Source organism: Typha latifolia, chromosome 4, assembly GCF_019914945.1.
Source record: "Typha latifolia isolate L0001 chromosome 4, TyphaL0001v2, whole genome shotgun sequence".
NCBI lineage: Eukaryota > Viridiplantae > Streptophyta > Magnoliopsida > Poales > Typhaceae > Typha > Typha latifolia.
Genome location: NC_133089.1, coordinates 747,883 through 774,144, shown reverse-complemented (window position 1 = coordinate 774,144; position 26,262 = coordinate 747,883). Strand labels below are relative to the sequence as shown.

At 37.9% G+C, this 26,262-nt stretch overlaps 5 protein-coding genes across 7 annotated transcripts; 2 read left to right on the top strand and 3 right to left on the bottom strand.

Annotated features, from left to right (window-relative positions):
* Window positions 1–102: 102 nt before the first annotated feature.
* Window positions 103–5,810, bottom strand: LOC140787277 (mitogen-activated protein kinase kinase kinase 1-like). Its single transcript, XM_073136110.1, has 9 exons — window positions 4,293–5,810; window positions 3,849–3,933; window positions 3,576–3,638; window positions 2,972–3,129; window positions 2,019–2,094; window positions 1,856–1,915; window positions 1,294–1,401; window positions 509–759; window positions 103–412 (listed from the first exon to the last, which is right to left on the bottom strand). The coding sequence occupies exons 1-8, from the start codon at window positions 5,372–5,374 to the stop codon at window positions 544–546; spliced, it is 1,848 nt and encodes a 615-aa protein (XP_072992211.1). The 5' UTR covers window positions 5,375–5,810; the 3' UTR covers window positions 103–412; window positions 509–543.
* A 2,007-nt stretch (window positions 5,811–7,817) lies between these two features.
* LOC140785655 (uncharacterized) lies at window positions 7,818–12,327 on the top strand. 2 transcript variants are annotated; one of them, XM_073133602.1, is made up of 2 exons: window positions 7,818–7,951; window positions 11,138–12,327. In XM_073133602.1, the coding sequence occupies exon 2, from the start codon at window positions 11,149–11,151 to the stop codon at window positions 12,013–12,015; it is 867 nt and encodes a 288-aa protein (XP_072989703.1). In that variant the 5' UTR covers window positions 7,818–7,951; window positions 11,138–11,148; the 3' UTR covers window positions 12,016–12,327. The 2 variants fall into 2 exon arrangements, with proteins under 2 accessions (XP_072989703.1, XP_072989702.1); XM_073133601.1 differs by lacking the exon at window positions 7,818–7,951 and adding an exon at window positions 9,241–10,518.
* A 1,611-nt stretch (window positions 12,328–13,938) lies between these two features.
* Window positions 13,939–18,027, bottom strand: LOC140786242 (partner of Y14 and mago). 2 transcript variants are annotated; one of them, XM_073134527.1, is made up of 5 exons: window positions 17,550–17,903; window positions 17,368–17,478; window positions 16,986–17,036; window positions 15,140–15,382; window positions 13,939–14,421 (listed from the first exon to the last, which is right to left on the bottom strand). In XM_073134527.1, the coding sequence occupies exons 1-5, from the start codon at window positions 17,736–17,738 to the stop codon at window positions 14,266–14,268; spliced, it is 750 nt and encodes a 249-aa protein (XP_072990628.1). In that variant the 5' UTR covers window positions 17,739–17,903; the 3' UTR covers window positions 13,939–14,265. The 2 variants fall into 2 exon arrangements, with proteins under 2 accessions (XP_072990628.1, XP_072990627.1); XM_073134526.1 differs by lacking the exon at window positions 16,986–17,036 and having other exon boundaries at window positions 17,550–18,027.
* Window positions 18,028–18,101: 74 nt separating this feature from the next.
* Window positions 18,102–21,648, bottom strand: LOC140786241 (uncharacterized). Its single transcript, XM_073134525.1, has 7 exons — window positions 21,008–21,648; window positions 20,599–20,742; window positions 20,372–20,444; window positions 19,276–19,381; window positions 19,076–19,172; window positions 18,686–18,781; window positions 18,102–18,606 (listed from the first exon to the last, which is right to left on the bottom strand). The coding sequence occupies exons 1-7, from the start codon at window positions 21,491–21,493 to the stop codon at window positions 18,460–18,462; spliced, it is 1,149 nt and encodes a 382-aa protein (XP_072990626.1). The 5' UTR covers window positions 21,494–21,648; the 3' UTR covers window positions 18,102–18,459.
* Window positions 21,649–22,958: 1,310 nt separating this feature from the next.
* On the top strand, window positions 22,959–25,952 carry LOC140785625 (uncharacterized membrane protein At4g09580-like). The gene is made up of 4 exons (XM_073133562.1): window positions 22,959–23,425; window positions 23,970–24,240; window positions 24,390–24,560; window positions 25,604–25,952. Exons 1-4 carry the CDS (start codon window positions 23,172–23,174, stop codon window positions 25,733–25,735), a joined length of 828 nt encoding a protein of 275 aa, XP_072989663.1. The 5' UTR covers window positions 22,959–23,171; the 3' UTR covers window positions 25,736–25,952.
* The last annotated feature ends 310 nt before the right edge of the window (window positions 25,953–26,262 follow it).

The following is a 26,262-nucleotide window of genomic DNA, read 5'->3' as shown; positions in this document are numbered from 1 at the left end:
GACCAATTCACCTATAAAGTTGCACAAACCTTTCAGGACATACAATTTCAAATGTGAGACAAGGATACAAGTCTTGCAACATAAGAGAGTTAACAAGCCTCATGGAGAAAATAAAATCACATAAAACACATATTTACAAACAAATAATTCCTGCACCCAAAATTTGGGGTGCAACTACAGCACATCTGATAGACCGATTTTAGTGTGATGAGCTTTCGATGAATGAGAATTTGAGCCAGAACAACATCAACAAATCCAAGAAAAAGAAAAAGAAAAGGAAAGGAAGAGGTCATTGCCAGATTGCAATCTAAGCTGCTACACTCAGAGCCGGCGGCTATCAAACATATGCTTCCTTTGTCTGAAAACACTACTAATCTTGCCCTCCCTGCATAATTAGCACCATCCAGAAAATCTGCAAAATAAGAGTATATACAAGCATAAGCTCCAAATACCTGTGTGAACAAAATTAGAAAAATAGAATTAAGGGAAAAAGTATTCAGTGGTTTACCAATTTGTAGATGAGCAATGATCCTTGTTGTGCAACTAATTCCATCTGTCAATACCGTGTGAAGAGGAATCTGAACCAAAAGAGGATCGTAGCGATCTCATCACAAATGGGTGCTCCAAAAGTTGAGATGCAGTGGGTCGATCATCAGGACTAACTTGAACACATTGGCTAATAAAATCGCGAGCATCTTTTGACAAGGATTTCGGAATAGGAGGTTGCTCCCCCCGACCTATCTGGAAGAAAGCTTGTGTCTGCAAATTACAGAGAATCAATTTAAAGTTTAGAAGGCATCTCGACACTTGTGATGACAAGGTGAAAAAGAAGCTCAGTAAGCGATAGGAAAGAAGAAACAAAATATAATTCAGTTTTGGAAATCAAAAGAAGGTAAACAAATGCCATTTTATGTAACTGCTCTTATTATGTGTAGTAAAAGTAAATTACAGAAAAAGATGGGTATTCTCATTAGTTTTGCCCTTCTTTAAACTCTCAAATGTTGTCTAGTAAAACTCACGTCATGACCTGTCTCGATCAATTCTTCATGTCAATTGGATACCCACTAAAGTTCTCAAGAGGAACATGTAATATGTTACTTTGTAGTTAACTGACTGCTCACGTCCTTGAGCTTGCAATAAGATTTAAATTTGAAAGCGACAAAGGTGGACAAAGGTGGGCCATCTGAACTTTCAACAGTTAAAAGAACAGCAAAATTGTTTCTCTTTTTGTAGATGATCTTGCAGCGAAGTTCATTCTTACAAGGTAAAACAAACAACCGAAAGATTACTTACCCATTCCAGACCAGGATAGGGAAGCTGATGTGTAATCATTTCCAGAACAGTACATCCCAAGCTCCATATATCAGCTGCAGGTCCATATGTTCTCCTAGGTTGGACAACCTGAAAAGACATTTATCCATAAAGAGCTCAGCAAGTTGTTAACAAATAATGTCCACTGACACCTTAAAAATAATTTCACATCTAATTGGCATAAATGGAACATAAAGGAACACGTAAACCGTAACAAATTATTCCTTATCTCAGAGAGTTTGTGCTCTTTTATTGAAAGTATAAAACAGTACTTAAAAAATTGGGAAACAGTGGGCAATTGATCTAATAGTACTATACCATATTAATTATTGTTTCAGCACAGCTGATTGGATTCAAAGCCTATTAGGATACAATACAATTCTGCATACCTAAATTTCCTGTGTTTGTCCAACAACCATATCTATGGTGACACTAGTTGAGTTTGTACGCGTAACTATAACATATTTGACTACCTCAAAAGGAACAAATAACAAAAAGATATCTTCACTTGGTGCAGAGGTAAAAATTATGCAGGTCAGCTCACCTCAGGTGCCATCCAATAGACACTTCCTTTGCATGATTTTAGCACGTTAATCTTGGTTATCTGAATACGAAAACAGCAGAAAGTAATTAAATTGTCAGAAAGAGAGAACGAACAGTTAAACATGTTGAGTCAGTGATTAAGCAGAGCAAGAACGGAAACAAACCTCCTTAGCCAATCCAAAATCTGCAAGTTTTACAGACCCATTTGCATGAACCAGTATATTGGCACATTTAATATCTCTGGAACAAAAAAGTAGGATGATATTTGCACGTGATTAGTAGAATTATAAAAGCATGAACAAGATGCAACCAGAGACTATAAAAACATTGCAACTGCATGTCAAAACTACATTAGATGAACCAGACTAACTAGAAAAGCTTCTGCAGGAATCTTTCAATTTTAGCTGCACCCACTGCATAGCAAGTTTCACAATCTAGCTTTTGATAGCATTACTTTGTAGTAAAAGTTGAAAATTCTAACCCTAAACTTTAGCCTCTCATACCCTGATGCAAAAACTTTGATATCTTTGCTTCTTTTCTATTACTACTTTTTTAATGAACAATACTCCTATACCCTGCTGCAAAAGATTTCGCCTTCTTTATTGTTCCATGACAAACTTAAAATTTCAGCCATACTTCTGTTGATCTCTGCATATTATAGGGAAGGCGATCTATCAACAAGGGAAAGAAAGTGATAACCGATGAAATAGCAACAGGTAATTTAGTAGTCAAATAATTATGGACAGTAAGCTTGTCACATTCATATAATTAAGCGACTCTCCATATATTAGGAATTCCTGGTTAAGACATCGTAGAAACAATGAAGAGACGTTTTGGCCAAACAGCCTGAATTGCACCTGCTAATAAGCCAAACTGGTTTAAAACAATTGGCAGATTTTACGTGAATTTAAACCTGTACACCTGTACTTTCTTTTTATGGTTCAAGTTCCTTTTCCATGTGCCAATTAGCCATGAAACAGATATAAAAAATTAGATTATTTATGTTTATACATCGAATTATTTTTATCACAATGTTAGATGCAATGCCAAAATATTACAAATGAACAAATTATGAATATAATATATATGATTATGCAAATTAAAGTTGCTGCATCACCTGTGAACCACATTTCTTTCATGAAGATACACCAATCCATTCAGAATTTGCCTAGTGTATGCAGAGACTTGAGATTCCCGCAAAGGATATTTTTGATACAAAGATGCAAGCGATCCTTGTGTCACAAGTTCAAGGAAGATAAAAAGGTTTGCTTCTTCCTACAAAAGAAACCATAATATAAGAAACAATTCCAAGAGAAAGTAAGCACTAGAGGTGCAATACAACAACAGAGAAGCAATTAATTACATTGTCTTCCCAATTACTCACATTGCCTTTGCAGCAATAGGTAATATTCAGATTCCTAGTGGGCCGTAAGCATTTTCTTAAAAGGGAAAGCAGATAAGGAAACAACAAGAGTATTGGCAAACAGAAAATTAAGTTCTATTTTCAAATTGAGATTGACAAGTTTGAGTAGAGAAATTGGCGACACAAAGCTCAATAACTTGACGCATTACAAGAAAGACGGCAAATATGCTTTGAACTTCCCTAGAAATTAGTAAATGGAATTTGTGGCACTTTCTTGAGATTGTGATTAGTATGTTGATGGAAGATATATTGAACAGAAAGCTTGATAAAATATGCAATACCAAGATAGTCAACATACCTTATCAGTCCCATAATACTGAACTATATTTTCATGCTCAAACTGACTTAAGAGCAAGACCTCCTGAAAAGGTAAAAGTTAGAGGTCAGAAGAGCAAACATCTCACAACTCATAAAAGCACAGTACATCAATGAGTTGTTCATTGACATTTTATTTATTCAGTGAAGATTCAAATAATCTACAAACAGGATAAGAAGGTGAAAGTTCTAGTACTGCATACATAGATAATGCATAAAATAACATGAATCAAGAAAAAGAACTGGTATTATCAACCTGCTCGAGTTGAAGAATGCATTGTTGAGCATTGCTTCCTTGATCGACCAAAGATACTTCTTTAACAGCAAAGAATACACCCTCACTGCAAAAGCAACAAAAATAAGCTAGCGAGCCACGAGAAAATATATAAGAATCATCTAAGATCTCCAATACCAGTCCACTAACATAAGGAAACTAGCTCCATTCTTTAAAAGGAATAAAGAACCATCTACAAACAAAAGTAGGGTTTAGAGTAACATATGAATATTGCGTTAACCTGCAAACTAAAAGATGATGTAAGGAAATATCAAAATAATGTCTTAAGAATGTAATGTGTGGTTCAAAACATTGCAAAAGCATCAGTGCAGCATAAGTAATTTCTTTATAGACAATATGCAGTTTTAAGAACTTATCCGAAAAAAAATTGAAAACATAATCCAACAAAATAGGATTATTACTTACTCGCTGATCCCTTCATACACCACGCCAAAGGAACCGCTTCCAAGGCGGACACCTCGCATCCATGACTTGATACTCCTCTTGAATCTGCCGTTGGGCGAGACAACAAACGTGACTTCTGTAGTTGTACTAGATGCATCATCGTCATTCATCGTAGACAATGAGGATGTCCCGGTGAAGCCTTCAGAGATTTCCCCCAACATCAGCGCTTTCAATTCCTGCCCTTCAACCACTTCTTCCGCAAGATCTGTACCCTCCTCTTCGTCCTCTCGCGAATCAAAAGATCTCCTTCCTCCTTCCCCATCAAAGCCATTCTCTTCACCCTCAGTACAAAAAGACTTCAGAATATCCCATGTGGAGCTCATCCTGTCAACAGGAGGAAGGGAAATCGATGGCGGTGGTGCAAGAATAGATGGATATCTTGACGGTGGAGGGGAAAGGTTTGAAATTGCAGGGGGAGTTGCAAGAACCGGAGGTCGTACACCTTTAATTCCTCTTTCCCCACCCCCTTTCCTTGGAGAATTACATGAAACTTCAACCGGTTCACAATTTGAAACCTTAGCTTCACTCTTAGGAGTTCGTCGAAATTCCAAATCCTCCTCCTCCACCTCCACATTCTTCCGGGGGGAATTCTTCTCCTCCACATTTTGTCGAACAGGTTCTTCGTGAATTGTTGCAGTAATATCAGAATAAGCAATTGGGGCACAGGTGGGATCTTGAGAACTAGTACTGTCAGAAAGAAGGGGCCGGGACCTCGGGAGGAGGTCGGAGGAAGACCGAGCCTTGCGAGCCTCCCACGCTGTGACCGGGATCGCGAAATCGTCCGGCCCCGACAAACCAAGACTACGGCAGATGAGATCAACCTCCCCTTCGATGCTGCCATCGATGCGGAAGCTTGTCTGGTTGGAGTAGGAGGAAGAGCAGATACCAAGCGACCGGGTCACGCGGAGGTCTGTGGACTCACAAGGGGCGGGGGACGAAGACGACAGCCACGACATACCGTATGGCGTCGACGCCTCGTAATCGATGTTCTTTGCCGCATTACGCCGCTCGAGCCTCGGCTTCTGTTGCCGTCTTGAGTCCATTTGCTGGCTTCCCGGCGGCAACGAGCCGCCTTTACGGCTAGAGAAGAACGCTGGAGCGAGAAGGAAGAAAACTCAAAAGAAGAAACGTCTCAAGATGGAACTTTCATGGGTTTCTTCTACCAGCTGGTCGAAGATGATCTTTTCTCCGCGGCGGCAAGGAGCCGCCTTTATGACGAGCAGGAAGGGGGCAAAAAAAACCCCACAAGAGAAAATAGCCCAAAGCGGGATCTTGATGGATTTCACCAGCTGAAGGAAGAAGATCGTGATCCAGAAGAAGGACTTCGTGATTGAGAGAACAACAAGAAATACAAAAGCGATTTGAGGGATTTGGAGAAGAAGGTTCACGAGGGAGGAGGAACAGGGAAGAAAGTTTTGGCGATTGGTGGGGGTTGAGGTTTCGTTTGGAAATGCGGTCAATGGGTTGACTAGTACTAGAGCACGCGGTAAGAAAGAGCGGCCTTCAATAGGATAAAATATATCGCCCCTCAATAGAACCGCGGATGACTGTGGTAGTGTGGTAACATCAATCAAACTAATGATTAAAAACTTCTCTTTTTTCATACAAATGACCAAAAATTATTTTTCGAGATATATATTATAAGGTAGCAGATCTACTACCCGAACATAGCTTCTCGCTGGTTATGAGTTGATAAAAAAAGATCACCTTAATTATTTCTTACAATAAGAGTATATTTGAAAAGATTTATAGTGTTTCGTGGACAAAGCTTAGCTTCGGACCTGTTGAGAGAAGTCATAATTGAAGGAAGCCGTGATTAAAGTAAGTCCTCGTTAAGTTATGCCTGCTTTGCTTATTAATGTAATTTTTAAAAATGGTACGAAATAAGATGAGAAAAATTATTAAATTATTATACTAGATAGAATAAGATAAATAATTATTTAATTACTCGACCGGAATAAATAGATTTATTCCAGAATAAATCTATTCTAATTCCACATTTTAACTGTCTTAAGCATTATCAAAGGAGCCGATTCGTAATTTTTACGATACTTCGTTTAGTGACGTCTTATGCATATCCGGTACTGACGTACTAACACGTCAGTTCGGCGTGACTGTAGAGCTGGCTAGATCGACATTAATTTTGGGGGCCCAAATAGTTCGGACAATAATTATAGTATCAAGGTTGTTCTAAAATAAAGAATAAAAGATATTGAGTGAGACATTCTAACTTATTTTTGGAATTAAATATATTTTTTAAATTATTGAACTAAGTTACAACTTCTGATGGTTATATAATAGGCTTTTATAATTTAATTACATTTGAAATATATGTATATATATATATAAATTATGTGTTTTATTATAATAAAATATGTATCAATTAAAAAATAATATAACTTAGTTTTATATATTAAATTAGATATAATTAAATTATAAAAGTCTTGCGAAAAGAACTCGATAACACTCGTATAATATGAGCTTCTTAAAATAATTAAACAGTGTCCTATTATCGAGTAAGTTTCTTAAGTTTATTAGAGATATCATTAATTCTAAAGTTAAGCTCGACCGAGTCTTTAGTAGATAAACCAATACATTACCTTATGTTACAATCTTAGAAAACATGTTCATTTCACCAAACTCGTTTTAAAATTATCTACTCCTCCAATAGCCTAATCTGTTGAGGAATAATAAATTTATATATAAGAAATTAAGTAAGAAATTTACACCCTACTATTAGGGCTGTCCAAATTACGAGCTGCTCAAGTTCACCTCAGTTGCAGCTCAGCTCATTAATATTCGAGCTAAGCTGGGTTTTAGTCGAAGCTAGCTCACTTAGCCTCGGCTCATTAAACTTATATATATATATATAATTTTTTTTTTTGCCATCCTAATTACTCTTCTCTCGCATCAATCACAAAATTTCATTTATCAAACACCACCAACTCTTCAAAGAATCCAATATTTAAAAAAAAAAAAAAACTTTGCCTCCTCCTCTAATCAAGCTTGGTTTAAGCTGAGCTGAATCGAGCTGAGCTGAAACATTAAATTACGGTTCAAAATTAATTTTGAGCTGAGAGTATGCTAAAGCCGGCTCAGTCAGCTCATTTACACCCCTATCTGCTACAGTAGAAAACATTAATCAAAGGTTTTTTAGGTGCTCCTTAACAATAATAAATTAATAAGAAATTAATTATTTTTTATAACAATCCCAAAATGTGAGTAGTAGGGCCCAACTTGCGCAACTTGGCCCACTCGGCCTTCTTTTAACTGGGTCGAGTCAATTATTATACCAGCGGATCGGATCGGACGGAGCCCGTTTAGATCTGGAATATTTACATTTTACGCCCTGCACGTTCACAAATATAAGGTTTATAATTTATCTTTTTAGTATTATATCCTGGGGCACACTAAATACTGAAAATATAGGGCGTGATCCGCAAATTCACGGTGTGAATAAGGGATCGAATCGGGCTTAAAGGACGAAGCCCGCTTAAATATCTGAAAATTAAAAGGAAAAAAAATAGATAAAACCCTAAAATTATTAAATCTCGTATTCGCAACGCATAAGCCGGTCGATCCCGCCTCATTCTCCTCGCGTTCGCCCTTCCGTTTCCGAGGTATTCGCTCTCATCTCCACCTCTTCTTTATTTGTTTCGCCCAATGAATTTATAAAATATAATCTAAACTTCGGTTGCGTTAGTGATCAAAGAACAAGTGACAGAGGAAATGATACTGCGCTAATGATGTTCGTGAAAACCCTAACTGCTATTTGAAAGTATATGATTTGTGGAGCTTGCTTGCTGGCTTATTTGTCTAGTTCTTGCTGTAAGTTGATGGAATGGTTTCTTTAATCGACATTCGATTGCATTATGGGTAGTAGAATAGTGGAGTTATTCTTTTGGTGGTGCACTTTGGTGTAGATGACGATACTGTAGTCATCAGGCCCACCTGCTAGAGTTTTCCATCGTTTTATTTTACAGCATCTTTTCAGAGTGAAAGAGAAGGAAAGATCTGGGTATCAGGTGACTAGTTTTCTTGAAGGAAAGAGTTAGTTTTGTTTTATAAACATGGATTAGTATGTGTTCTGTGGTCGAACAATGTCTTGGTGATATCCTCTCCATCATTCCTTTTTCAGCTGTTCATGCTGAGGCTAAAATTTACAAGAAATATTAACTATCATGGGAAAAAACATGGATTGAAATATCTGCCTATAAGGCAAATTTGGCCGATCTCCAGATTCAAATCGTCTGAAATGGATGACAGATACAGCTAATATGACCAATACATATAATTTTTTCGAGCAATCGATCCCGATCTTGAAATCAATACTTAAAACCTTAGAAAAAAAGTCAAAGACTGGTTTTCAAAATCGGCCGATATCAATTCCGATTCTGACCTGATTAGTTTTGGTTTGTGATCGGCTGGATTAGCCAAAACTAATTTTTTTAAAGATTCATGTCAAATCTAAAATAAATCTGACCTAGAAGATATTGGTAATTGATATACTCAGCTGCATTCTTTTCAAATTTTCAGTTTTTATCTTTTATCTCTCACACACACACTTTCATTCCATCCTTTACATTTTACCGAGTTCATCTGGCTGTTGATACGGTGAGCTCCTCCAGTTATTTTGCATTGTAGTGAATTTGGATGGGCATTTTTTTTTATCTTTTCATTTCTCTTCTCTCTTCATCACCCACTCTTTAACTCCTAATTTTTTATTATTGTAGAACAACAGTGATGAGAGGAATTTACCAAATTTAGCTAGAAATTTATTATAGTTTTAAATGAATTTTTATTTATATTTTTTAGGCTTCATATTTGAGTTTTTTTTTCTGTAATTTTTTCTAAATTTTTAGAAATTTCTTATATTTTGAAATGATATTTACAATTTTATATAATTTAAAAATAATACAATTCGATACGATCGATACGTATTATTTTTTCTAGCGACCGATTATAATCCTGATACCGAGTTTTAGAATCTTAAAAAAACACTACCTTTTTCATGTCTAAGGGTATATCAAACTTTGAAATGAAAAACTTTCTTCTTTGATGTTGTTCAGCGGAAATGACTAAGATTGAGTATTCTTGATTCCAACATATATTAATAGGTACAAATATTTAATGGGTAGGAGGAGTACATGCATTAGCATTGTTATGTATGCATTGGCATTCAACAGTAAGGAAGACATCTGTGAGATGGCAATTTGCAGTATACAGCCTAATGGATAGGGGCTGGGTACACATGGTTTATTTAGATCTGTCAGAAGTGTTATTAATTAGGCATTCACGCTGGTGGTCAGCTATAAAGCTCATAGTCAGGGTTGATCTTGGTGAACCAAAAGATCAGAAAATGTTAAAAAATAAAGAAAGGAAAGCTATTCTTCACTGCTCTTTTCCTATTGGAGGCCTTAGAGCATGAGAAATCAAAGAAGTCCATCTCCTTTATTTACTCAGAGAAAGAAAGTGGAGAACTTAAGACATTTTTGGCTAGTACTGGATTGTCTTTGGAGGACGAGAGAGCCCTAATATTTCCACTTATGTACATGTATGTATGGTGTGATTCCTGTATGGTACACACAATATATATATGGTGCATCTCTGTCTTTTTCTAGAATATTTTCATTTTCATTCGGGGAAAACAAATATCAAGTGCATTCACTCGTATCCCTTGTATATACCAGTCAGCTGGTTATATTCAGATTGAGATTGGTCTATTTGAATGATCTCAATAAGTATGCACCTGAACCCTGATTACCTATGGATCAAGTGGTGGGAGTTTGCAATCCTATGCTGGTATATAGAGAAATTCATATTTTGGTGGTAGTACTTGTGTATTATCGTGCACCAGGTGTAAATTGCAGCATCATGAATATATTATGTATCTGGCGCACATCATAACTGTACAGCTGTTATGGATTAAGGTACTATACTGTGGCTACACACCCGTACTTACGATGACACAAACTCAACAAACGAGTTCTGGTGTACATAGGTGCTGCTGCAGGCTTATGTGCATAATGGCCGACAGGACGATGATACATTTGTAGAGGTGCTATAGTTGATTGAAAAGAGTGAAGTAACCTTTTCATGATGTGCTGAAACTGATCCAAATCTGTGAAGCGCCTAGCTTGCCCCAAGGCTCATATTGAGTTCTTAGAGCTGAAGCTGACAACGTTGGGTGAGGCACAGCTTCCTGATTTTTCAACTTGAAGGACTATCTCTTTTAGATATTGAGTCAGTATACTTGTTAATGGGCTTGAGCAGAAAGAACCAGAAAGGGGAAAAAGTATTTGTAATAACAAGTACATGAGAAATGTTTCAGTGGCATGAGATTTTATCATTTCGTTACAATTTATGTGAAAGGAGACAAGTGGCAACCTGTCCAAATTATTACTTGGTAGAGTTTTGGACTAAGATACTGGAAGTGTTGTAAAATATAAAAATTTCCTCTAGGTATATTAGTTAATTTATAAGGACAGAATGCTACACATATACTAATTAGTGCATCAAACCCTTGATTACTTATCATCAGGTTTCCTACAGTCGGAAACTGCTTCATAGTTCATATACTAATCAGAAGGTCCATTTTGTTTCTCATCTTTTTCAGACATACTAGGAGATAGAAAGTTTGAAATCTGGTATTTAATTTTAACCCTTCTTGTGCGGTGGTGGAAGTGACTAGTAATCATTTTATGATTTTATCATTACCAGCCTAGTGCTACTCATGTATTTCTAACTTGATTAAATGCTTAATTTACTTTTCACTAAGGAGTTGAAGACTGTTCCTGATTTTTCAGATTTTACCTGAATGGCAAGAAATATTAGAAGGTGTCACAGACTTTCATCTCATAAGCACATGTCTACTCCAAACACTATACCTTCATCCGATTCTAGGCTTTCTCAAAAAGAGGGTAATCCAAAGAACGCGTTATTAGCCTTGGAGGAAAGGGATTGGAAATGTGCAAGCTGCCCAGTGTGCCTGGAGTTTCCCCACAATGCTGTTCTCCTCCTCTGCTCATCTCATGATAAGGGCTGCCGCCCATACATGTGTGCAACCGGCTCCCGCTATTCTAACTGCCTTGACCAGTACAAGAAGGCATATAGTAATATAACATCCTCCCCCCATGAGTCCATGGTGAAAAACTGGAGCTACAGTTGCCCCATGTGGAACAAATCTGAGGTAATGGAGCTAAAGTGCCCCCTGTGCCGGGGGCAGGTGAAGGGGTGGACAGTGGTGGAACCTGCACGAGCCTATCTAAACAAAAAGAGGAGAAACTGCCTGCAGGACAACTGCTTGTTCAAAGGGACATACAAGCAGCTCCGGAAGCATGTGAGGGCTCAGCATCCATTTGCAAGGGCTCGCATGCTGGATCCGGTGCATGAGCGAAAATGGAAAGCACTTGAGCATCAGAGGGAGCGAGAAGATGTGATTAGCGCAATAAGGTCATCAACACCAAGAGCTATGGTTATGGGGGATTACGTGATAGAGAGAGATGATAGTGATTCTGATTCTGATTTTTATGATGATGACAATGCTGGAAGCTTTAGAAGAGTTAACACTGGGACCAGTCGGAGGTTCTTCTATCAGATCCTTCAGGAGGTTTTCCGACGTGGGCGGCTTAACAGGAGGCGTGGTGCTCCTGACAGGAGGGCTGGCAATGATACCCATGCTTGATGCCGCCTTTGTAGTTAGAGAGGGGTCTGTCAGTCTGTGGCACTTGGGTTAGCAGACTTGTTGCATGTCACAAAGGAGATGAAAGCTGGTCTCTTATTCCTGTTATTCTGCAATTGGCCGTAGTTTGGGCCATTAAAAAGTTTCTATATTAGTTGCTACAAGTCATTGACGATTTAGTAACTTTGTGTCGTTTTTGTGATTCTACTTTTGGTTTTCTTTTTCCGGTAAAGAGTTGTTCAACTTATTCTTTAAAAAAATGTTGTGGTTAATGCATTTTGTTTTTATATACTTGGTCTGTGGCACTTCACACTCCGTTTATTTGCAGAATTAGTGTTACTTGAACAGCATTAGGTGAAGGTGATTAGTATTCCGAAATCCAGTTAAACCTACTCTCTCTGTCCTTTTAGATGTATGAGATTGTTTGGACACCACAAAATATCACTTTATAGAGATTACTTATGCCATAATTAGAGACTTCGTAATAAATTTGATGCTAAATGTTAAGCTACCAGTAGATCACACACAGAGAGAGAGAGAGAGAGAGAGAGAGACTCAGTCAGAAGGCCAAACAAACCAACACGGTTCCTAGCCACAATTGCGAGAGAGAATCGGCCGTGCTTAACGCTAGCATAGAAAATCCAATGAAAGGTAGCATTAACCAAAGCCATGATATAAAGTTCAACTCCTGTGAATTGTCTCGCCAAACCTTATAGTTCTAGCATGTCGTTCTACATACCCTTGGTTCAATCTGTCCATTTCAATTTGTGACATTAGTTTCTTGACTTCTCACCTGATTCCAACCAAGGAATCTTCCATGGAGCACAAGAGAAGAGAAGTCACCATTACCATCTATGAAGAGTTTCCACGAAAGGCTGATGCTCATACGACGGTGACGTATGCACCGTCCCTCAGTTATGACCGGAAAGCGATGCTCCTCGCCTATTCTCGACAGTTAAAGCAGTTACATGCACAACAAGATTTAACTCATCCAAATTTGTCCAAGCTAGATTGGAAGAAATGGAAAGCCGCCTTCATTTGCACTGGCAGTAGTGTAAGCTAGTGTAAAATTTATCTTAGCTTCTCTCAAACCAACTCAGAGTGTGTTAGGATTCGGTAAAGATTGTTGTTGATTTTGATTATGCAATGTGCTAGATGAGGAGGGATGCTTTGTGCCCGAAGTTTCAGCTCTGGATTCGGTTGTGTTTTCGAAGACTTCTGGGTAGATTTAGAAGAATAAGGCGAGGACAGTTTGTCACATACGATGATGATTCGAATTCTCATCGTGATCACGTAGGTGAAAAGAAAGAAAATTATATAGCCTTGGCTTTCTTTCCTTTCTTCTACTTCTATTTCTGTTCTCATGTGTGAATATCTAGAGGATTTTTCCAGATTTTAGCTTCATGCTGTTTATCTACACTTGTATCCAGAGGCGCATGCGATGGAAGCACATTGTGAGACAAATCTCATGGCTTTGGTCATGTGGTGGTAGACAAGCATGAATCAGTGATTGGAGCCCTACAAGAATCAGAAGCTGTGCATTTTCTTTACAAGAGTTACACATGTACTTCCATCTTATGGACAATCACATTGTTTCATCCTTATGTTGTTCAGAATAGTTATCCTGTTCATGACCTTGAAAGATTTCGTGAGAAGAAAATTGGTCTGCTTTCTGCTGGCTTGCACTGCGGACACTGGAACAGAAAACAACCCAACAGAATTACCAACAACATAAACATACACAGTACAGCGCAATTCATGCAATGCTGGAAGATAAATTCAGATAATTCATGATCTGACAATATCCATGAATCAATTCTTGTTTCAGTAATTTAAACCATTAAGCAAATGCAATTTGCAAACTTTCAACTTCATGGTGGTGTTGCCACTCATTGACCGTAGAGTTTCCAAAGACAGATAATAAAGTTTCAGAGAAGTGAGACACACTTTACTAGTTCTAATCACAGTAAACACAGATACACAGTTCAGCAATATACGAGAAAAGTGGACCAGCACAATGACTCAATTTTAGACGAAACACCCATGTTTAGGTGTACGGAGTATACCAACATATTAAGAAAATATAGGAAATACAAATATGCGTGTCTGGCAGAGAACAGCCATAGTCCTAAGTCCTAAAGTCAATCCATCAGGTCCCATGTTGGGCAGAACACCCACAGTTACAATGAGCATAGAGCTGCTAATGGAAGATTTCACGGCATTTGAAGGCCAAGTTGGGAATTATGATTCTTGTTACGAGTTCACTGAGCTAGAATTACTCATTGTACCCTTTCTTTCCTCCAAAATCTTTAGTTCTTCAAGCCATGCCTCCAACTTTTTCATCTTCTCTAACTGTTCAGGTTTCAGATTCTGTAGTTCTCCTTGTAATTGTGCTTCTGCTAGCCTTACCTGCAAGATGTGGTCCCATTCAGAGTAGGCCAGATATTCCACCACATGCAAGAGCAACTTGTTGTCTAAAATGAACTCCAAAGCAAGCATGCACGGCCAAACAAACTTGCAGTCCAAATCGATGATTGATGGTCTTATCATAGTATAGCGTTGCAAAATGTCAGGGCCAATTAACCAAGAAAATAAGAAACTCTTTTAGTGCTTTGGCAAAGGAGGGGGTTGGGAGGTGAGAGAAACTTGCTTTCTTGTCTTAAACTATGTCGTATACTTCAAGCATGCAATGTTAAAATCACAAAACCTTTAGTTTCTCAGAAGTTGTAAATTCTCCAGGCGTTCATTCAGAAGGAGATTACAAGAAAGCTTATGAGCAAGCCTTTGGTCGCCACTATTTGTGTAGGCAAGATGGATCCATTTTCTCCATTTATATATATTTAGCGCAAATAAAAGAAACGCTTGCCTCAGTTAAATCTTCTTCTGAAGTCATGAAACAGCCAAACAAAATGGTGCCTTTTTACAAAATTTATATGCCCTTTTCTTCATTGGGTTAAATTCTCAAAGATGTATTTTCATGGACGGAAGGTAGCCCACAAATGAAAAAGTACCAGATTATAAGATTTCCGAATTGCTATTTCTGCATATAGTGAGGGGAACAGCATAATACCAATAGCTAGTAGAAAGTCAAAAGCAAATAAGAAGCAATAAGCATTAAGAAGTTTACCTTCTTTTTAAGTGCCCGAATTTTCTTATCTAATTCTTGGCCAGAGCTCCCAGGTTTTGGAGACTCCACTGAATCTGTAGAGGGGCTGACCACCACTGGTGTCTCAGAAATAGAGATGCTATTCATATGGGAAGTCATAGATTCCACAGTGGAAGGACCAGAAGGAACCTCCTGAGATATTTCCACCTCAGCATGCTCCAAGTCCAAATTCTTCCCCTTATCAGTTGATGAAGCAAGAGAAGCCTGCTACTAATTATTGGTTATATTTCCACAATATCAAGACAAACCCAATTAAGTTAAACAGGTTTTTTTTATAAATTAAAGGAATGATTTCATTTAGACTCTCAGAACTATCACTGTTTTTTACATATACTTCTTAAAAAAATTTATTATCTACATATACCTCTCTAAACTAAAAAAAATATATTCATATATACCTCATTAAACTAAGGAAGAAAAAACTATACAGACCTTTAAACTATTTTTTTTTTTTTGACTGAGGAGTGTATGTGGTAAAACAAATGTTTAAAATGTATATATAAAAAATAGTGATAATTCAAGAGATCTAAGTGAATTAATTCCTAAACTAAATAGTATATTTTTTGTTTGCAATGGTCAAGAAAACACGTGTTCTGTGACAAGAAAACACAATGCAGATTAATTCTTTGGACAAGCAAAGGTGATCATATTCTTTTTCTGGTTTGAGTACAAGATCATTTCCACAATTAAGAATTTAAAAGGGCATGTCTCATAGAAAACTACCTACATTAAACCACTTCTTTTAATTGGTAAACCTGTTCCTGTATGTGTGAAACCCAAAGGAAGGATTGAAGCTTAGAGAAACATATTCCAAAACATCATCAGACAATCCTGACAAAAAGGAAAAAAAGGGTGAAACTTAAAAAAGAGAGCAGTAAATGGATGCCCTTTTAGCTTTCCAGGCTGTCAGTCTGCGTGATGTAGACATGCCATAGAAGACAACAATATTCATAAATAAAGGTTTCCAAATTTTGTTAAAAAAATGTTAAAATGGAAAACAGTTTGTATAAGTGAACTAGAAAGAACTCAGGAATGAACACTGAGAAAGAAATATAATCATTAACAAATCATTAACTACCATACACGACCATAAACCTGAACATATGCTCAAAAGTCACAATGGCTGAGAATGCAATTATGCCAATTTGACTAAACCTAACAGTGCAGAAAAAAAAATCAGAAAAAACAGCACACTGCATTGATCCATAAACACAACGAATGGGCAAAAAGAGTGAATTTGAACTAATGTGACAGTACATCAGTTGCCTGAATACAAGAGAGCACTTGGCTTTTTTTCTTAAAATTTTTTTTCAAGTATTTTTCCTTATAAGGCTTAGATCTTTATCTGGAAGAATTTAAGGATAAACACTTGGTACAAAAATAGTTGGAGAAAGAGTCTATCAGTTCATTCAGTCTATAGTTGAGTGGATGTTTCCTTCTCTTTTCCCTCCTCTTTTCCTACTTATACTGTCATTCTTTTGTTCTTACCGTCCTTTATCCAAGCTGAAAATAATTTGTCTAAAGCCCAAATTCTCTAGTTTGACAACAGTCAACAGTAGAGGCTATTTCTTCTTATGGTTGATCTATGACTTAGGTAATTTTATTTTGTTCTCTGATCTGTAACGATTTATGTTCACGGATAAAGAGATGCAATCCTTCTTATAAATCTTATTGTCCTTGCTTCTCTGTTGAGTAAATTTTATTTGCATTAATAGAGGAAATAATTCATGTAGCTGCGATAATTATTTGGGACATAAGGCTTTGTTTTTCATAACCATCCAAAATGAAGCAAGTGGAAAGAACTTACCCTTAAGTTAACAAGTTCTTTCTCCACAAATTCAGCTAAGGCGAAAAGTTTCTGTTGATAAATGGGGAATGGAGAAAAAAAATCTAAGAATAAATCAGACAGTCAAATTGCTAAAAACTGAGGAAAGAAAAAAGAAAAAAGAAATCTGAACTTCTGTAATCTGCAACGATGAATCAGATTAATGTTATTGTGTCAAATAAGAAACATTCAACCATGTCAAGTGATACACACATCCTTTTGTCAGGCTCTTGTTTTCATATGAAAATAGATCTAAAGAAGCCCGCATCCATTTCGATTTCCATTATTACATCAATTAGCACTTATACCCGCAAGCAAAGAAAACCAGAACGTAGAACAAAACAAGAAAAGGAAAGGAAAAGACCTGTTGCCGCTTCTCCTTCTTCCTCTCGTTCCTCTTGGCCGACTTGGTCTTTGGCTTCGCATCCAGAACGGGATCGTACCCCGGCGGGACCTCCGGCTGAGCCTTCTTCATCTGCACGAACGCCCGCATCAAAAGTTACCCCAAGAATAAAGCCAAGTACCCAGGTGAGGAAAGCGACTCACGAGTGTGCCCTTGGACTGGTAGATAGCGACTTCGTCTTGGGGAACGTATCCAGCGCGGATTCGGATCGGCTTGCGGAGCGATCCGTCGGGGCGCCGTGTCGGGCCGAGGATTCGCTCGCCCTCTTTGGGGATGGAAAGGAGGCGAGCCGAGGGCGCGTGCTCGCCGTCCCCGCCACCGTTTCCGTCCATCGCCGTCTCGGCGAAAGAGAAGGGGCGAAGGAGAAAAGGACGCGGCTTTTGGAAGAGAGCTAGGAGAGACTCGACGCCTCGAGGTAGGAGATGAGAAGTGCGGCTTTTTACAGCGCTGGTGAGTGCAAAGCGAAGCGAAGAGAAGAGAAGAGGAGAGAGAGGATTTAGACAAATATATTAGGGGCGGGTTTAGTTTGTGGGTGTTTTTGATGGAATTGATCAGATAGGTGCAACGAAGCTTGAGTCAAATCTGGCGAAATCCAACTCGAAAGTGCTGTATGTCATCTATGATTCTAAAAATATTAGATGTAATCCTATATATTCTTCAAAAGTTTAACTTTGTCCTGAAATCTTAATAGACTGTTTCAGAAACGCTAGTTTTCTTTTCTAAAAATTTTAGATATATTTTTTTACATCCAATTTCCATTATATGTACCTGTTCAAGATCCTATAATGAAATACTTTTGGTTGAAGATTTCGTCACTTATCTCCACAAAAGGAAAAGAAAGAAAGAGAAAAAAAAAATTCTAACCCAAATCCATCAACTATACACCAGGATCATCTCTTTGGATCCGACCAACTTCGTGAGTTAAATCTGGCTCTTTGGATATATCATCCAGCAACCTCAGTATATAGCTTTTGCTGTGCTATTATCTTGTTGATACCAAGGAAAAAGAGCCGCAAATGCTTGATATCCTCCAAGTAATTAATGTGTCATACTTCAATTAACGACTTCAGAAGCACTTTTATCGTCGACAGTCGACTCCAGAGGATTCTGCTCGACCCAGACAGCTGCATCCAGATAACCGAGCTCGTATAATCTGTCAAGAGTATCATCTTCTGCAGGTTCTAGAGCCCAGTTAAAAAGCTGAAATTGGCAGATAGTAAGAGTTAATTCTCAAGAAATTTGCGATGAGCATAGTGTTCATAAAGTCCGCAAAATGAACCTGTCGTGGACTAGCCCTATTCTCTGGATTACAATCTGGGCTGATTCCAATCCCTTCTAGTCCCAATCGGATTGCCGGGAAAGCACAGACACGAACCTGCGATGATGAGCAGCAGTGATTACCTCAACCTTTTTGTCTAAACAAGGAGCAGCTACTATAGAAAAAAGATGAGAAAAAATAATATAAGAATGAACACAAATCTTGTCGCCACAAATTTCTCTTAGATATGGTTTTCTCTGGTTGTGCTTAAAAGTACATGACAATGTATATTCACGACTACTAGTGAAGTAGGTCCAAGGCTGTATGGATCAGCTCCTTCTGGCTTGTAAGCAATCTGGAATATCACTGGTCAAGTAATAATGAGGGGAAAAAAATAATCTAAGTGCGCACCGTTTTAGAAGCGGAGGTAGGCGGCATAAACAATGTAAGACCCCCATCGATGCACAGCCGGTTACGGAATATAGTTGCAGGTCTGGGGGCTAGATAGCTGGAACAAAAACCAAAACGGTTTCTTTCATTCACTTGGTAGGAAACTCACCGAGCATAAGATAGAAACTGAAAGAGTAAAAACAAGAAAATTTATTCTGTACCCTGGAATAAAAGAAGAGGTAAAAACTGCATCAATGAGGTCTTCCTTAGAGTCAAATTGATCCACAAGTAAACCTTTCGGCCTCCAGAATAATTGAGTAATAGCAACTGTGTCCGAAGAATGTCAGTAAACAAATGGAACTCGAAACTGTGTCAGGCAATTATCACTACACAAGGAAACTCAAATGATCCTTTCACTATGTAACAAACGAATCTTTATAGTATAAGTATGAGTAATAAACAACAGAAAAATAGACCAATGGCTAACATAGTCCTTCCAGTTAAATAGTATTTAGAAGTCTCGACGGCAGTGGGATTCTTGTTCTTAATCAAGCAAGAAAAACAAAATATAGTTCAAAACATTGTGCCAACAACATGGTTTGAAGCCTAGAACATAAAATTTCCCTGAAGAAAATCTTACAAACTCTTTGATAGGTTCAACTATAATATGATAATCAAAATTATTAGTATCCAATACGTTATCAGTTGTTCATCCCCATAACTGAAGTCAAATGATCTAATAAAGGCCCCATCAAATTTTCAGACGTCCCACTTAAATTGGATTTCCACATATCCTAACGAAGATCTTTTGGCTGATTAGTTCATATTAGTTAGAAGGAAACAGGATAAATCAAGAGCTTGCACTTGGAAAGGGAGGAAATTGCATGCTTATTGAGGCATTGCTTACTCGAGAAAGTGATTCTAATTAGAAACCGACATGTTTGACAGAGAAACACGGCATACCCAGTTCACAACATACATTTTGTATCATTGTCATGTAAGGCTTTATGTTTATGACATACTGTTGTCATAAACAACATAAGCTCTTAACCTGATTCTGTCAAAATAGTGAATTCTCATGTTAGTCCAAGAATCAGTTACCAAAAGTTGCATAATTTCCAATTTCCATCTGATATATAGATTCTCTCATCTCTAGATCAGAAAGAACACACACACACACACACACACACACACACACACACACACACACACACACACACCGCAATTCCATGGTTCAGTTCGATATGTCTGTATATCTACAAAAAGGGTAAGTGTACCTAAAAAAACAGCTAAGTCATATAGAAATAGGAAGCTTACCGCGTATCCTTCCGTTGCATTTGATGTGTACATCATCTGGAAGAAACTGGTTGAGTATACCTCTAAGGACCGCCTGCACATAATAACGTGGAGGAATCTGCTCAATACTCATTTTCTTTCTTTTAGAGAAAAAAAAAAGACTAAAATCTACTTCATAATGAGCACTGGAATATGGTCGTTAAAGTCTCTATATTCTCAACAAACAGAGATACGTGAGAAGTTCTTACTCCGAGACGAAATGCAGTGCCATTAAGCCGGCAATCCTCAGCCAATTGTTTTGTCACTCGAAGGGCTTCTTGCATGCTTTTTCCAGAAGCAATCACCGCAGAGACTATGGCACCAGCTGACGAGCCAGCTAATGGCGTGGTCTCCTGGATCAGTAAATTCATCCAACTCTTATACAAGAAGTAAAAGATAGTAGCAGTGCGTATACACAGCAAAGAAATCCTTGTTATTGTCACCCACTCATCATTGTACGTCAATATAGTTATAATCCAATGTCATAATTTAAAGAAAATCACAATCTTTTTCACATGTAAACCTACAAGAGAGCCCTAAAAGAACCTAAATTCTTCAGACCAAAGATGTGATTATTCCACAAGTCCTGCCTACACCACTACGGGGTAAAAAAATTACCTTTATATAGCCCTTCTCAATGAGAAGCTGAGCAGCACCCAGATGGTAAGGGAAGAGGAGCCCCGCGGCGGAGAAGCTAAACCCGGGGCTCGTCACCTTCTTCCGCCCCCTCTCCGCCTCCACATCCTTCAACCGCTGCTCCCAGATCACATTTTCCTCCACCGAATCAATCGACTTCCTGTCCCCATTCAAGAGCACCTTCGCATCAACTGCTCGGTCGCCGCTCCTGCTCCGTACGAGCAACGACGCCAATCCCAAGAAAACCTCCCCCGTGGCGACGGCGAGAGACTTCTTCTCCCCTCCCGGCGGCCGCCCATTGCCGCCGTTCTCGCCCTCTGCTCGGGTGCGGAATTTGACGCACAGCGGGAGGAATCGGGTGTTAGGGTTAGAGGTAGGGCATGAGGAGGGGAAGGCAAGGTGGGGTTTAGGGAGGAAGGAGGAGACGAAGGGCATGGCGGAGGGAGGCACGATTGCTTTTGGCTTCATCGTAAGGCATCGCTCTCTCGAGAATGCATAGTTCTATATATCCTATTCTTTCTCTGTTTAATTACAACGACAAAGTGCAGCGGTTGCATCTAATAGAGAGAGTTGTAGGATATAAATGTGGCTTTGGATCGAACAAGTGTAAGTTTACTAACAACACCTGGAAGAAGGGGGAGGAATAATTTATTGAAATTATAATTATATATTGGATATCATTTTTTCTCCCATTTGTTTAATAATAATATAAAAAAGTCTTTACTCAAAGTTTTGTTCAAGTAAGAATATATACTTTTCTCTAATTAACAGTATTCTCGTATGTTACTAGGTTACTTGCCAAAAGTCTTTTGTTTCCAGATTAGTAGCTCATAGTTTGGAGAAATTACGTAATAGATACTGGAACTATATTGAAAACCGATTCAATACTAATAATAATAAAAGAATCCTCCTGAATTGATACATTTAGGAGAGAAACTAATGTTTCACCGGGTACTAATAATAATAATTTGTTAACGTAATTATATTTTGCATAAAGATTTAAAAATGAAGAGTTAATTATATCTTGACATCTTTAACCATCACTATCACGTAGTATTCAATAAAAAAGATGAGTTTGCCCGGGTCTAAGTGATGTAAAAATATATCAAATACATTTCTACCATCATTCGTTTTCTTTTCCTCGTTACTCTATTATTTTTCTCTTTATCTCTCGCGGTACTCCGCTACTCGTGAACCATGTCAACCTCATGCTTTTTTTATATTTTACCTTTATCTCACATCTTATTCTCTAACTCTCTCTCCGACGGAAGAAAAGATGATAGATAATAAAAAAAATGAGATGAAAGAAAAAAAAAACAAAGCATTTTTATTCATCTATTTAATCAATCAAATTTTCAAAATTATTTTTAATAAAAATTCTAACGTAATACAGACGTATGGAATATTGATACTCTTAGGGATCTTTTGGTTTTACCTATTTTAAAATACTATATCTATAACATTGAAATGAGAAAGAAATATAAATAAAAAAAATTTTATTTGTTTTTCTTTTCCTCTCATTAAACATTTGATTATGTGAGAGTCTTTAGAGGACCCATAAACTAAAAGCTAGTGTTTATACTACACTATATCTGTAAACCCGATTTTTTTTTTCAAGAGTGTATTTGTTATTTTTCTTTTTTTTTCTTGAGAGGATAAATATTATATCGAGTGATCGTTGGGAGGGTCAAAAAGATTAAAAATATAATTATAATGCAACGATTAAATCACATTGTTTGACATTATATAAGTTAAAAGTTGCATCTCTTTGGCCAAGTCCACACCTAACCCCATTAAACCTTCTGATTTGAATACAACTCAGGATAGCCATGTTGTGCATGGTCCTCTACATATAAGGATGCAGGAATTTTTTAATATCCCCTACGTGGCGCTGCTCTATTTCCTCTAACGCTCCAAACTGTATGAATATTTCTCGCTCCTCTTTCTCTGTCCCTCTCTCCGACTTCATCTGCTTCCCTCTTCGTCTCCCTCTCCCTCTCCCTCCTCTCTTTCTCTTTCTCACCGCCTTCCAGATCACGAACCAATTGGGATTCCGTTCTGGCATTTTCTCAAACACCATGAAGGAACGCCTCTATCATGGCGCGTAGATCCATCTCTCTTCAACTCCGCCACCGCCCTCGTCTCCATGGCGGCTATGCGGCTTGCGATCGATCGGGATCTCGAGAGCGCCGTGGCCGAGGACTCTCCAATCACCAAGAAGCCGGCTGGGGCCCGGGCCGACGCGAGAGTCCCGCTCTCTCGGTGGGAGGCGGCGGCGGCGGGGGCCGTGTTCTTGGTCTTCGCCGTGGGGATCTTCTGCATCTACCTCACCATGCCGCAGGCGGACTACGATAAGATCCTCCGGCTGCCGCGGAATCTCGCGGACCTTCGCGTCCTCAGGTGAGTTCCTTCTTGCCTTTCTTAGTTGAATTTAGATTTGGATTGGGCTCTTTTCCAAATTTACATCAAATTCCGTAATCAGATGCTCTTTGGTATTGTGATTTATGTGGTAAGTTCTAATCTTTACCTACTTTTTGATGGGGAGATCGTGTTCTAATTTATGGTATTTGATTGGTCATCTCATATCTTGGATATGCTGTTCTATTGCTATGCTTGTAATGGGAAATCAGTGTAACAACTAGGAAAAATAAGCAACCACAACATATATGATTCAGATCTCATGGCAGTTAAGGGAATTGGAGACCTCTAGGACCAATTTGATATAGCCGCTTATACTAACTTCTGTTTAGGATGTTAGGAAGGATTTAGGTTTTAACGAGATTACTACATGCTACAATTGAAGTAGTCATGGGAAGATGTACTGGATTAAAGATTTCTACATTTCCAAAATTTTCATTGTTGAACTTTATGGTAAATCCTGAAATCTAGATCCTAAAGTTTTATATACCTTACGTTATCTTTTTCCTCCACTGGTATTTTGCAGAGACAATCTTGCTGTGTATGCAAGAGACTATCAAGCAAAGTTTATTCTAGGGTATTGTTCAATATACATCTTTATGCAGACATTTATGATTCCTGGCACCATATTCATGTCCTTACTTGCTGGAGCTCTTTTTGGGGTCATCAAAGGTGTTGCATTGGTCGTTTTTACTGCCACTTCTGGAGCATCATCCTGCTATTTTCTTTCCAAATTGATTGGTAGGCCTTTGGTTAGCTGGTTGTGGCCTGAAAAATTGAGATTTTTCCAGTCTGAGGTACTCATTGAACATTTTACTTCTGAGCATTGCTAACAAATTATGTGGTCACATTTGTTTCATAGAGTTCAATTTTAAGTTAATCTAACTATTTACCATATACGCATATATTGATTGTCTGTTTATTTTGGTCTGTTCTCTGCATGCAGATAGCAAGGAGGAAAGAGAAGCTGCTAAATTACATGCTTTTTCTGAGAATAACACCATCCTTGCCAAACACCTTCATAAATGTGGCATCTCCAATTGTTGACATACCATTTCACATTTTCTTTGTTGCAACACTAATTGGTCTTATTCCAGCATCCTACATCACTGTCAGGGTAAGTTTCTACGTACTACTTATAGTTACTGCAACATTCTTGTTATTTTCTATTGGTCATGTCTGTTAGTATATTATCTTATTTTGGATGGCAATTCTTTTTTATTTTCTATTTCGGAAGCCTGGTGTTTTGCTCTGCTATGTGATTGGTTGGTTAGGTATTTACTATATAGGTTCCTGGTTGTCCTGCACTGCACGACCTTTCAATTTCATGTTTTTAGACCTTAATTGTCACTTCAATTGGACAGATAATGCATAGTTAACCAATGAGCAAATTCAAATAGTTATATGTAGCTGTTGGTTGACATGGTATGACAAAACATACTGGTGACAATTTACCATGCATTAACATTGGAAGCAGGCATGACCTTGCCAGACTGTGTGTCAGCATATTTGATATGCAGCTGCTCTCTAAATATAGCTTTAAAAATCTTTGAAGAAAACGTTTTTATTTGTAAAATATGTCAACTAAAACCATTGAAATGTACGTGTACTCTCTCAAAGTCAAGCCTTGACAATACATTCATTTTTTCTTCATTGAGGATTACTATAGGCCACCTTCCTTTGCTTGAGCTGTTATGCTCTCTAGCCTCTCTAGATGCTTTAAGGGACAAAGCTTTCTTAAGATGCCTTGATGCTTATATTGGGGCTAATATGGTGCATATCCGTTGCACAAAAGGGTTTCACAAAATGCACTTTGGATTCATTGTATAAGCCTTTGACAGTCAGCCATTATGCATTTTTCGCCACAACGGGAAAATGCATAATGGCAAATACAATGGGAATGCTCATCGTCTCCATGCAGATATGCTCTAGCAGATAATTGCTGCTTCTGTAATATACAAGCCAAGGCTCTTGATTACAAATGAATTATTATTGATCACTCATCTGTACCTGACATTTTTGTTCGTTATTGTTTCTCTGCTTGTTTTAGTATTTTTGGCAATGCTCGCTTAATTAATTATTGCTTTGGCAAATACGTTTGATCTAATTCCTTGAACTTATATCTGTAACTTACCTCAGACAACTTGTGTCCACCTGCAGGCAGGCTTAGCTTTAGGGGACCTAAAATCAGTCAGAGATTTATACGACTTCAAGACATTGGTAGTCCTGTTTCTTATTGGGTTTGTCTCCATATTACCTACCATCCTTAAGCGGAAGCGGATATATGAATAAGATAGATTACAGATTCTTACATTCATAAAAAACTCAGGAGAAGAAGGTAAGAGGCAAAAGGTGGCTCAGTTCTTGCAGCCGTCCAGTAGTTCCTGAGGATGACAAGGAGTTGGCAAATTCTAACATTCTCCATTTTGTTAAATTTTTTCAGCAGGAAAAATGTAGAACTGGTTGTATTTTCATACTATATAGTTCATACTGTCTGATATTTCTTTCCCGCGTAGGCTGATAATTCTATTAATTTCAGCTTAATATACAGAAAAAGGGAGGGGGGTGGATATGTTGAAATAACTTCTGTACCGACACTCAAAAGAAAATAAGCATTAAACTGAGAGAGCGTACAAGGTTTAAATTTAAATTGCTCAAGAACAATGCCTAATTAAATGAAGCTCCATCGTAACCGCCGTAGATTTTGAAGCAGTTTAGCAATTAAGACAAAAAGCAATACTCAAAAGAAAATAAGCATTAAACTGAGAGAGCTTAAAATTTAAATTGCTCAAGAACAATGGCTAATTAGCTGAAGCTTC

Excerpts from the sequence above, each read along its gene's own strand:
- LOC140787277 (XM_073136110.1), bottom strand. The coding sequence starts at position 5,374 with ATGGACTCAAGACGGCAACAGAAGCCGAGGCTCGAGCGGCGTAATGCG. Across the intron at positions 3,639-3,848 it reads GCATTCTTCAACTCGAGCAG|GAGGTCTTGCTCTTAAGTCA; the intron begins GTTGATAATACC and ends TTACCTTTTCAG. Across the intron at positions 760-1,293 it reads CCTATCCTGGTCTGGAATGG|ACACAAGCTTTCTTCCAGAT; the intron begins GTAAGTAATCTT and ends TGTAATTTGCAG.
- LOC140785655 (XM_073133602.1), top strand. The coding sequence starts at position 11,149 with ATGGCAAGAAATATTAGAAGGTGTCACAGACTTTCATCTCATAAGCAC.
- LOC140786242 (XM_073134527.1), bottom strand. The coding sequence starts at position 17,738 with ATGGACGGAAACGGTGGCGGGGACGGCGAGCACGCGCCCTCGGCTCGC. Across the intron at positions 17,479-17,549 it reads ACCAGTCCAAGGGCACACTC|ATGAAGAAGGCTCAGCCGGA; the intron begins GTGAGTCGCTTT and ends GCGTTCGTGCAG. Across the intron at positions 14,422-15,139 it reads TTCGGGCACTTAAAAAGAAG|GTAAGGCTAGCAGAAGCACA; the intron begins GTAAACTTCTTA and ends CACATCTTGCAG.
- LOC140786241 (XM_073134525.1), bottom strand. The coding sequence starts at position 21,493 with ATGAAGCCAAAAGCAATCGTGCCTCCCTCCGCCATGCCCTTCGTCTCC. Across the intron at positions 19,173-19,275 it reads ACCTCTTCTTTTATTCCAGG|CTATCTAGCCCCCAGACCTG; the intron begins GTACAGAATAAA and ends TTTTTGTTCCAG. Across the intron at positions 18,607-18,685 it reads ATAGGGCTAGTCCACGACAG|CTTTTTAACTGGGCTCTAGA; the intron begins GTTCATTTTGCG and ends TGCCAATTTCAG.
- LOC140785625 (XM_073133562.1), top strand. The coding sequence starts at position 23,172 with ATGGCGGCTATGCGGCTTGCGATCGATCGGGATCTCGAGAGCGCCGTG. Across the intron at positions 23,426-23,969 it reads GCGGACCTTCGCGTCCTCAG|AGACAATCTTGCTGTGTATG; the intron begins GTGAGTTCCTTC and ends GGTATTTTGCAG. Across the intron at positions 24,561-25,603 it reads CATCCTACATCACTGTCAGG|GCAGGCTTAGCTTTAGGGGA; the intron begins GTAAGTTTCTAC and ends GTCCACCTGCAG.